The sequence below is a fragment of the Euphorbia lathyris genome, chromosome 5 (genome assembly GCF_963576675.1).
Source record: "Euphorbia lathyris chromosome 5, ddEupLath1.1, whole genome shotgun sequence".
Classification (NCBI taxonomy): domain Eukaryota; kingdom Viridiplantae; phylum Streptophyta; class Magnoliopsida; order Malpighiales; family Euphorbiaceae; genus Euphorbia; species Euphorbia lathyris.
The window spans coordinates 64,045,686-64,057,268 of NC_088914.1; the positions used below are offsets into that span (position 1 = coordinate 64,045,686).

The window sequence follows — 11,583 nt, forward strand, 5'->3', positions numbered from 1 at the left end:
TTTTTTTCTCACTGAGAATTTTGTCTTCCTTTTTATTTTTATTATTATTTTAAACAACTATATTTCTACAGTTCTTAATTTCCATTTAAAAGAAATAAATGCATTTAGGAAGAAACACACAAGTTATTATTTTCAACTTGCTAAAATTCTATTTAAATAGGAAAATAAGTAAAAAAGATTATTTAAATTTTATCTTATATATTCCTGGATCTATAAAAATGTTTGCCTAGTGGGCTGGTAACATAAAAAAAAATGGGAAAATTACACAGAAATTCATATTTTAAAAACTATTTACAATTATGAAAATCGCTTTTATGTATTTTATCATTATATGATTTTAAATTTTAAAATATCAGAATATCATAATTTTATTTCTATTTTTGTCAAATTTTCAGTTATTCAGTTGCAGGAAATAAAAACAGTTTTTAAAAAACCACCAAATATGACATTTAAATAAATTTGTTTGATATTTAAATAAATTTGTTTAAGAGTCTGACACAGTTATAAATAATTTGTTAATTATGATCATTGTGTAATTTACCCAAAAAAAATAACGCGATATTTTATATATATTAACTAATTGACTCAGCGTATTAAAATTATTTTATATAACTTTTTAGCTATTAAATATATTGTAGCGGGTTGCGATATAACTCTAAAAAATATTCTCAAACTTAATCCATTGAAGTGTCGGGCTTGATCGAGTTCTGAGCCCTAAACAACCCACAGAGTGGAGCGGTAAAGAGAGGATAGAATGCATGTAACTATTACGGAACGAGTTGGGGGAGTGGAGTTTACTTGACTTTAGCCTTTGGTAGAAAGACGCTTGACTCCCTTGAAGAGAGATTCGATTAGTTGTGCTGCTTGCCTTTGAGTTGATCTCTTACTTCAGAGAGTAAATTACTCGCCGAATCACAAATAAAAGGACTCTAATCAAGTAGAACCGTCTTAGGGCACGGGTAAGATGGGTGCTGCCGAGGGTCCAAAGGAATGAGGAGCCTAAAAATAATATTAAAAGAACAATATGTGAACTAAAATACAATATGAAAATAATCATAGGCCTAAACAAATTGCAATATGCATCTAGGGTACAAAGGAAAGAGGGGTTCAAAAATAACATTTTTGTAAAAAAAAAGAAATATAAACTAAAATCTCAACAATAATAATTATAATCCCTAGACTTAGACAATCACAACACACATTTTTATGATTACATTTTCTCCGCATATTGATTAAAATGATGTTTTTTCATATATATAACTGTTGCAAATGACTTTGCTAAATGTGTTGATGTCAACACTTCTTAAGTTTATCAAAGCAGCAAATTATTATTCAAATGTTTCAATTGCTTTTCAGGTCCTCCTAACTATAATAGTGACTATTGTATTTGGAGAAAGAATAAAATTATTGACAAACTATTTGAGATCATTAATGTCATCAGAAATATTGAATGTTTTAGCTATTTTATGTTTTGGGATAAATATGTTAGAACATATTGATGTAGAAACTATTATTAGATAAATATTCTTTTATATAATTGAATGTTTTTATTAAATTCATTATTGAGTATAGTAAAAAAAAATATCATTTTAAAGTATTTTTTTATATAATTGATTTTTTTTTACTTTATTTTTTATTTATACTTATTTATTAGAACTTTTGTTTACTACTTCGCCTCCGACCTTCAAATTCTCGGGATCCGCTACGGCCCAACCAATTTTATGTGGCTTGAGAAGGTATAGGGATAACATAGGTTAGGTATCATAACAACAACCCAGCACTTACCTTTTTCCACATCTTGAGCCTCTTTTCAATCAAATAAATTTTAGGGTACCACATAAATTCTCATACCGGTCAAAAATACTTGGGCTTAAAGCTTTATTTTGCCCCTGACCTATCTAAAATTTTGTCATTTGGTCCCTGACCTATTATTTGGTCACATTTGGCCCCTGACCTATCCCATTTGGTGAAATTTCACCCAATTTGTATTCAAACTTTAACTGAATCGTTATCTCATTGATAAGTAACGATATTTTAACACTTGAACTTGAAATGTGATATTTATTAAAGTGTTTTTGCCACATTATGTGAAAATAATTAATTTGATTAAAAAAGGAAAAAAAAAGGAAAAACAAATCCTAACTAATATCTATTAAGTTCAAGTGTTAAAATATCGTTACTTATCAATGAAATAACGATTCGGTTTAAGTTTGAATATAAATTGGGTGAAATTTTACCAATTGGGATAGATCAGGGGTCAAATGTGACCAAATAATAGGTCAGGGGCTAAATGATAAAATTTTGGATAGATCAGGGGCCAAATAGTACTTTAAGCCAAAATACTTGTCTATAGACTAATTAAACTACACACACAACATAAATAAAAAAAAAACCATAATTTTAACTAACCAAACCATACATAAATTAAACATTCTACAAATTATATATCTAATACTTATGTTTTAGACTTGGGTCACCTAACTTTAAATTTCTACTTAAAAAATAATATTATTTTAAATATTAAAAATACACTTTTTTTCCCCTTTTTCTCTCCTCTCATCATTCTCTTTCCTATGTAATTTTAATAAAAAAAATTGATTTTAATATTTAAAATGTATTATTTAAAGTATTTTAAAATAAAAATGTAATATTTTTATTTTTAATAAAATATTTTATAAATAACTATCAATATTTATATGATTCTTTTACAGGACACAAAATATTAAAATCCAAATACGAGCTAAATAGAACCTAATATTAAAATAAAATTATTGAATTTTGATTAAATTCTCTTATTAGTACAATGTCCACTTGAAATTTGTGCTTCAATTCTTTCATTCAAATATATTCTTAAACTGGTAGATTTTGATTCATTTCTCCTGATCTTTTTGTTTGATACATAATATATAACAATTCGATCTTGCGCTTTTCTTTTTACATGTTTATATACTTTCTCAATCTTTCTTGATCTGATCTTGTAGTTACAATTTAGATAAGAGAAAGAAGGGTGAGAGGAGAGAAAAAGGGATAACAAAAAGAATAGAAAGAAATAAAAGTTTAAAATATGCAAAAGTGTATTTTCAATATTTAAAAAAAGAATTAAGTATAAAATTGGAGTTTGATTACCAAAGTGTAAAACATGCTCAAATTCAGATATCATATATATAATTTACCATTAATGAATAATAACAAATTAATATTTTAGATGGATAGTTTTTGAATAGAACCAAAACTGTATTAAAGAAAAAGTAAGAGACTAATGAACAATGTAGTCCAAGAAAAAATGTTATTAATTGTGGAAAAATGTAAATGAAAATATACTGAATTTGGTCTAGGTGTTATTTGCAAATTTTCACTACCTTTTAGAAGAAAGGTAATAAAAGCATTGAAAATGAAAGTGTCAACAATTTTAACGACAAAAACATATTCTCCATTATCAATGAGATATTTGATAATAATATTTACCAGAAATTTCTTAAACCTACTGCAATTACTATTCATGGCCTTTCACTTCAAATATTGAAATATGCTACATTCTACCCTATAGTTTCTACACTCTCCAAATATATTGTACACCACAGCATAGTAGATGTTCGCAACCATTCTCTTAGATTGTGTCCAGCTTTCGGGAAATTATTGCGAGCACCCGATGCTTGCAATATCCCCATTGGGATTGTCATATGGTGGCCCAATACCAATGGGGGTATTGCAAGCACCGGGTGGGTGCTTGCAAGAATTCGTATAATTCAGCGCAGATTTCTTTCCTCCCTTGCTTCAAGAGCATCAACTTCCTCATTTGACAGCAGATCAACAATAGGCTCATACAAATCCCATTCTTTTCTCTTCCTAAAGTTAGAGTAAAAGAAAGCAAGATATCATCAAAGAGTGCAATGCAAGGTCAACACAAGTATGTTGAAGATGTAATACAAAAGAATCATCTAATGTTGAATGCTTGAACCAAGATAACTTGTTGGTCAACTGCTGTATTGTACAAATATAACCTACCACGGTACTGTAGATATGAATTACAGAGAAAAAATGAAAAATAGATACAGTCATATGATGGAAACCCCCCTCAATTAAGATTAGGAAATCACAATTGAAAATGGAAATAAGGATGAGGAGAAAAGGTAAAATACTATTAATGGAAAGAAAAGATGCACCAAAAAAAGATAACGGGAGACTCTCCCTTCATCAGGGGTGTTTGTTAGAGGAGATATAGGTGGTGGGATAGGGATAACAAGATGGAGATGACTTATACATATGTTTGTTTAGGAGATAGGAGAGTAAGACAATGGAGGGATAAGCCCACTAAACTTATAACATGATGTTTAATTTGATATGGGATAACTTGATTTAGATGTAAAAATCTAATTTCTCTGCCAAATTTTATTATTCCCCCTTTCTCGTCCTATTTACAATTGAAAAGAGAGGTTTCTAACATAAAATTATTTAATTTTATATATAGTATCATTAAACTCTAAATAAAACAAATGGAACCTCATAGGTGGGAGGTCGTGGGTTCGAACCCATCCTCTAGTTATTCCATTTTTTGTATTTTGAAAATTTAATATAGTGTTCCAAGTATTTAATTTTAATCTTTGAACTTTTAAAAACTTAAGTTTGTTCATATATTATTATAGTATCAATGTGGAATGAAATTAATTAAATTTAATCTATTTAATTTGGATAGAGGTAATATAGTAAAATGCATTATTTTATCATATCTCTATCCTAGTCAAGGCCTCGGCCTCCCTACACGACTACCCCTAAATACTCTTTTTCCTACCTTACTCCTTGCATGACTACCCCCTTTAAACACTTTCCTAGAGTGAACTTTTCAAACCCTAGGCCCACTGTCAACATGGGTTAAGCCTTCTGTATCATGAATTTGACTCTGGATGGTCAGCTTATCCTCCCACGTTGCTTCATCTGTTGAACGATCTTTCCAATGAACCAACCATTGTTCGGTATTTTCACTTGAGGAGCCATGAATCCAAGTAGCCAAAACGGCCTGAGGGACATAGAGATCATGAAGTTCTAGCTCAAAATCAACAGGTAAAGCGTTTGTAGCAGGACCAGAAACCACAGCTCATTTGCGTAGTGACACATGAAACACGGGATGCACTAAGAAGATGGTGGCAGTTGTAACTTGGGACCAACCTTTTCCACAATTAAGAAGAGGCCAAAATACTTTGGGAAACAAATTTCTGCCGATATGGATGAAGCTTCAGATACACCCATTCAGCGAAAGCAAAATGGAGATCACGCGGTTTTTTTGTCAGCTTGATTCTTTATACGAATCTGAGCTTGAATAAGATGGTCCTTAAGTAGCTTCAGGGCTTCATCACGGTCGCATAATTCTCGGCCCACTGCTTCCACCCTAACTTCATCATAGAGGTTTCCTCCCATACACAATTCCAAATGGAGACAAATATTGTACCCAAATTCAGCCCAAGGAATCCACAAAGACCAATTGTGGGGCTGTTCTACAACAAAACAATGGAGATAAGACTCCAAACACCGGTTAATTATTTCTGTTTGGCCATCAGATTCTGGATGATACGCGGAACTCATATGCAATTGGGCCCCCCTGCAACCAAAATATTTCTTTCCAAATGTGACTAACAAACAGAGGATCGCTGCTTCAATAAAATGAAATGATTATAATTTTAGACAATCTGTCAACAACCAGCAGTGCATCAAAACCTTTGGATTTGGGCAAACCGGTTATAAAATCTATCAGCACGTGCAGGAATATCTAGGGGTTACAGCAAGCCACCGAGAGCTAAAGAACTGGCCTTACAACGTTGACAGATGTCACAGCTAGCACATACTTCTGAACATCCGAACTCATACCAAACCAATCAAGGTTGGCTGCTAAGCGACGGTAGGTGTAATAATAGCTAGCGTCCTCCCGAACCAGACTGATTAAATTCATCCACCAAGGAAGGTAGAAGAGAAGAAGTTCTGGAAATTACTAACCTCTGTTTATAATACAGATTTTCTTGAGACAAGGTGAAACCAGGATGGTTGGCCGGATTAACTTGCAAATTGCTAATAAGTTGTTGTAATTGCGGATCTGATTGCACTTCAAAAATTACTTCGTAAATCAGGTCGCGGGTTATAACCCATTTTCCAATCGGGGCGGTGGGACCCTGGGTTAATTGATTTACCATGTAAGTCCTGGTCATAGTTGTTAGAATCGAACAATACGATTCGATTCATGAAGAATTCGAGTTGTATCTATGGTACGACTCAGAAGCTTCATGAATCGGCCGAGTCACCACCGATTCGGCCGATTCACCCGAGTCGGTCGCTTCAGGCCACCATTTAAAAAAAAAAATCAACTTGTAACAACTCAAAAATGTACAACGTAAGAAGTTTTGAAGAATATGACTATTCACTTTACAAAAACAAAAAAAAAACATACAGAAGTTATGAAATACAATTAGTTTCAATTAGATGACTCTTCACTTTACAAATTCCAAAACCTTACCTCTTCTTTTCTATTTATTTGTTATTATCTTCTTCTACTCTCTATTCTTTCTATTTTCTATGTTCTGTCTGTCTCTACTTTCTTTTATAACTTGATATAATTTCTATTTAGATATTAAAATTGCATTTTTGGACTAATATTTAGTTAAATATGGTTAATATTTTATTTTTTATAGCATTTTGAATTTGATCCGAATCTTACGATTCGATTCGATTCACGAGTCCCGATTCGCAAAATGAGATTTCGAGTCACGAGTCGAATCTCGATTTAACAACTATGGTCCTGGCCATAACACGTAAATCAGTAGTTGACCTGGAGAGTGATTTCTTGCTAAATTCTTGGCTATCCTCATGGCGTCACTTATAACGGAATTGACCACCAGCTCCCATGTTTTTCGATGGGTGTAGCATCTCCTCAACATCTTTGGCTAAATCATGACCCGTAACCGTGACTCCGATCGATGAATCATGAAGACGAACCTACCATTTGACATCGCTGCGTAATCCCCCCAAAAAATATCCCAAGGACTAATCTTCTGGAAGACGAGGAACCAAAGATAGCAAGTATTCAAAATTCTCAATACAATCATGAATATCACCTGTCTGTTGCATCGCGGATAGCTATTCATAAGGATTTTGTATTTCCAGTCCGCTATCGATGCAGAAGTTCATTGTTGAATTGCGCTCAAGTCAGACTTTCATACACTTCCTTCGCCACGATAAACTAATGGTGAGCCACCCTTGTCATACTCAGTTGGGCTAAACAAATCCGCATATCAACCAACGTTCCATGGATATCAAAATACATCTCTGTGTTGGAGATCTATCCTCTTGGATCATATACATAGAATTCTGGTAATTTTACCTTTTTAGCAGCAAAATGGAAGGCATTTCCACCTTGTGAGTCATTAAGAGAATCACCATTGGAGGAGCCTCCTCAGTGACAGCGTTCTATCCTACTGGGGTCGATTGTACAGGGAAAGCCATCACTTGTCTCTAGCTCTTGATAGGGAAGGTATGCTACTACCACTTCTACCGCTTCTGGATAAACAACTGACTCAACCGTATCTACTAGTTCAGTACCAGTCCTTTCTTTATTGTAAAAAAAGGTTATGCCGGTACTGATGCTACCATTGGTGCTTTGCCTCCTCCACTACAGGAGGTACCCCGGATAAGCTACTGAAGCCACTGCTCGTGCTAGTTAATCCATAATGAAAGCACGAATGCTAAAGAATTTTCCGCTAGCTCTATGAATGAGGCTATAGGTTACAGATCTAGTACGATATGCCGCTACCACGTAAGTTGAGGAGAAAAAGTCTATCACCAAGTTCTGCAAAGTTACGAGAAGGTAGTTCGCAGGACCTGTGGTGTTCTTTGGTTTGGGCTAATAGCTTTGTAGCTGCGAAAAAGCAGTGGAAATACCCTATAAAATGAGTTCATTAGGATCTTGTACACATATGCAAAGAGCTCATTAATGGTTTTCCCCTTTTTTGGAAGAGTTCTGAGACAAACTTCTTGAAAGGATAAGATTCTTTCTTATATAAGTAACCTCACAGATATCACACGCCACCATTCGCTCTCCATCATCATCTTTCGCACCACATTCACATCTCACTTTCATACCACAACTGCGTGTTTAAGTCCATTCCAATCCCTCTCATATCATATGAAGTTCTGCACCACCACGAGTAAGCAGAGTATGGGATATAAGAGCAAAACGATCAGCAGGTTCAGAATGCTCACTGACTAATGGAGAGGCCCAATGAAGTCTAGAAGCTTTCCGGAATTAGAGTGCTACCAAGAATCTGTTCTTAACAGGCTCTCTTTGCGGGTCATCACCTGGGCCCTTGATGTGGGCGGACTGGCTACCCTTCCTCCACGCTTCTTTAGAACTCAGAGTGACCGTAAGGCACCTCTGCCGACGTAAGATGGTTCGTTGCATCTCCGTGCCCTGAAATGCGGTCCATTCGGTTTTGCTTAACCCAAATGGTAATGAAGGTTAACTCTTCGTGTTTTTGCTTGTCTTCTTCCAAAGACTGAATTGATTGTCTAATCGTGGTAACATCAACCTGTAATTCTACAAGTATCCAAATGTGATTGAGCGCTTCTGGTCTCCATAGTAGGTGGGTAAGTTCTTCCCATGTAATTATCTGGCAGGTCGGACCAAATTCATTACTGTAATGAATGAATTCCGGGATATCATCTTAGTAAAGATAGAAGAGTAGACGAGAATGGCACAAGTGCCCAGAAGTTAACAAGAAGATGGTCTTAGGTGCGAGAGGCGGTGTTCGATAATCTGATTTTTCTTTTCTTGATTTCGCTGCTACTGCAGTTCAGGTGCTATTTGAAAAGAAATAGGACTTTATTGAACATAGCAATAGGACTCATTACCAGGTTGCTTTTTCCTACGGCAAGAGAAGCCCTTTACAATAGGAGATAAGGAACCCCTCAATTAAGATTAGGAAACAAGGATGAAGAGAAAAGGTAAAATATTATTAATGGAAAGAAAAGATGCACTAAAAGAAAGATCAAGTAGACTCTCCCTCTCTAAAGGCTTTTCCCAGCCAAGAGCCAAAGACTAATAATAATCTTTTCCTACCTTACTCCCTACACCACTAACCCTTTAAATACTTTTCTAACTTACTCTCCTATTCACGTATTGCCCTTGGGCCTCCTAGAGTAAACTTTCCAAACCTTAGGCCCACTTGTCAACATGGAGTAAGCCTTCTGTATCATAATAAGTAATTATGGACTTCAATCATGTTGATCGGTAAAGCAGCATTCCACGAGGACTATAATTAGAGAAAACAAATCTTCCCTTTATATTACTGCCATACAGATTGTGCAACTGTTGGAAAACCATTCATTTACAATCGTTGTTTACTTTACACTACTCCAAAATGACTTATCATGTTCAAGTGAACATTAGATATTCAAATCCCAATTCATAAAAAACTCTCATATATAAAGCTTTCAAAGATATAGTGATAAAAAAAAAATCATGTTAAATACTTCATGTATCACGGAAAATCAGAACATACCTCACCACACTGTATTTATTACTGAATAACTTCATTAAGTCTAATGCAGCACCTCCTGCTTTACTGTGTGACATAAAAAATGGTATTCCAGTTCATATTATCAAGTAAGTCAACATCCGGTTCTGTGATGTTGAAAATTGTTAAGCAACCAGGAGAAAACAACGCCAGTGAAAACACAATACCTAGCAGTAGGATATTCAGCAGATCGGCGACCCTTTTTGCTCAGTCTGCTCTCTCTTGCAGTTGCTACACTTTGAATTGCAATCTAATGCACCAAAAATAATAAGAATATAATAAGTGAAATGCTATAAGATAGAGTGAACCAAAAACACAGTATAGTACATCTAAACAGTTCAAGTTTAACCTCGTAAAGTTGTTCCCTAATTGCAAAGGCAACTGCAGGCTGCCAAAAAACAAATCCAACAATTAAATTGTTTACCTAAAAAGAACATGGTGTATGTAGGGGAAGAGGGTGACTGGAAGGAGATGCAATAATGAATAGCATTACTTACTCCAACTTCAGGGTCTTCAATATCCATATCTTTACAAAAGGTTTTAGCGAAGTCTTCGGGATCACTATCAAAGTTGTTTAAGTCCTGAAATTCATTATGCATACACGCAGTGTGTAACAATGGAATAATAGAAAAATATAAATTGCCTCAAATGTGTAATGGCAATGAATAGCTTATACCCATAAAAACTGATCCTTGATTAGAGTGTGATTCACCCGGAGATCAAGCTGAGAAGAAGCAAGTATCGTGATAAGTATCGCATAACCAAGGTTTCAAACAGGTACCTGTAGACATTAAAGGAAAAAAATTCACAATCATGAAAAACAAAAACCTTGATTGGAAGAATTTTCTCGCCGGTGAACATATCTTGGCCTTCATAGGAACGGAACTCAGCCAGTTGTGTCTAAGTACATAAACGTGAACGGAAAAAAAATTAGAAAGGCTTGAATGGAACAGAATACTGCAAAATTAAAGAACAAATTTATCAAATTTCAATGCGAGAAAACCTGAATGGACTGAGCGATCTGCATAACAAAAGCAGGAGGCAACTTCAAGTCTTTGGCAGTCCTTTTAGCGAACACCACAACCTCAGAGTCGGGATCTACCTTGGCATTTTATGAATTTTGAGTCAAATGTGTCTAATAAACAATTTAAAAATTGCATAAATAGATGAGAGAATACCAGAAGGATTCCAAGTAAAAGTATCTTTAAACCGGTGTCCATCAATTTCTAGGTCCAATCGAATCGGTACTAAATTATCCGCCGTCGGCCTTATTAAAAGAAAGAAAATGCAAATAGCGTTTAACTTGATGAATTAAAATCATGGATATATGAGCAGAGAAAAGCGCAACTTACATCCTGAACTTAAGGGTTTTAGAAGAGGCTGATGCGAATCCTTTCATTTGAGTTTAGTTATGGAGGGAATCTCAGTTCAGTATTCTTCGTTTAACTGGCTTTCTGGAAACTTACAGCTCAGGCAGGAAGTGCCTGCTCGATCGAGGCTAATGCTCAGCGGGACAGACATTTTGTGTGGGTTACTGTTGGGCCTAAAAACAAAGATAAGCAGAGTTTCAAAACAGCCCATCACAAAAACTGCACAACACAAAGAATCATTTTTTTTATAATGCACAATTTTATTCCTTCTCTGTTTTGTGAAGTGCATCTTTATCCTCAATGTGTGTAAAATAGGGTAATCTTATGTCTATCTAATTAAAATAAAATAAAAATTGAACAGGTTAATAATCTTCCAAACAAATTTATTAATAAATAAATATAGTTTTATGTATTTTAATAAGTTATTTATAACTGTTTTAATATTATAGTAAAAAAAATTAGGTAACTTTTTGTGATCAACTTGTATATGATAAATCTAAATATTGACATGTATATTGGTACCAGAATAAATATTTTAGAAATAATTGATGTTTGGAAGATCTAGTATTACAATTATATAACGAGTAAAAAAATAGTAAATCAATTTGTTTAAATTTTCTATTAAATATGAGTAAAAATAATTTTACTTAAAAACTTTA

At 34.1% G+C, this 11,583-nt stretch overlaps 1 protein-coding gene across 1 annotated transcript; it reads right to left on the minus strand.

The window, feature by feature from the left end:
• Positions 1-3,385: 3,385 nt before the first annotated feature.
• Positions 3,386-11,086, minus strand: LOC136230287 (chromatin structure-remodeling complex protein BSH). Its single transcript, XM_066019318.1, has 10 exons — positions 10,907-11,086; positions 10,733-10,821; positions 10,558-10,652; positions 10,383-10,454; positions 10,231-10,278; positions 10,052-10,135; positions 9,904-9,942; positions 9,722-9,804; positions 9,540-9,602; positions 3,386-3,846 (listed from the first exon to the last, which is right to left on the minus strand). The coding sequence occupies exons 1-10, from the start codon at positions 10,951-10,953 to the stop codon at positions 3,747-3,749; spliced, it is 720 nt and encodes a 239-aa protein (XP_065875390.1). The 5' UTR covers positions 10,954-11,086; the 3' UTR covers positions 3,386-3,746.
• Between the last annotated feature and the right edge of the window lie 497 nt (positions 11,087-11,583).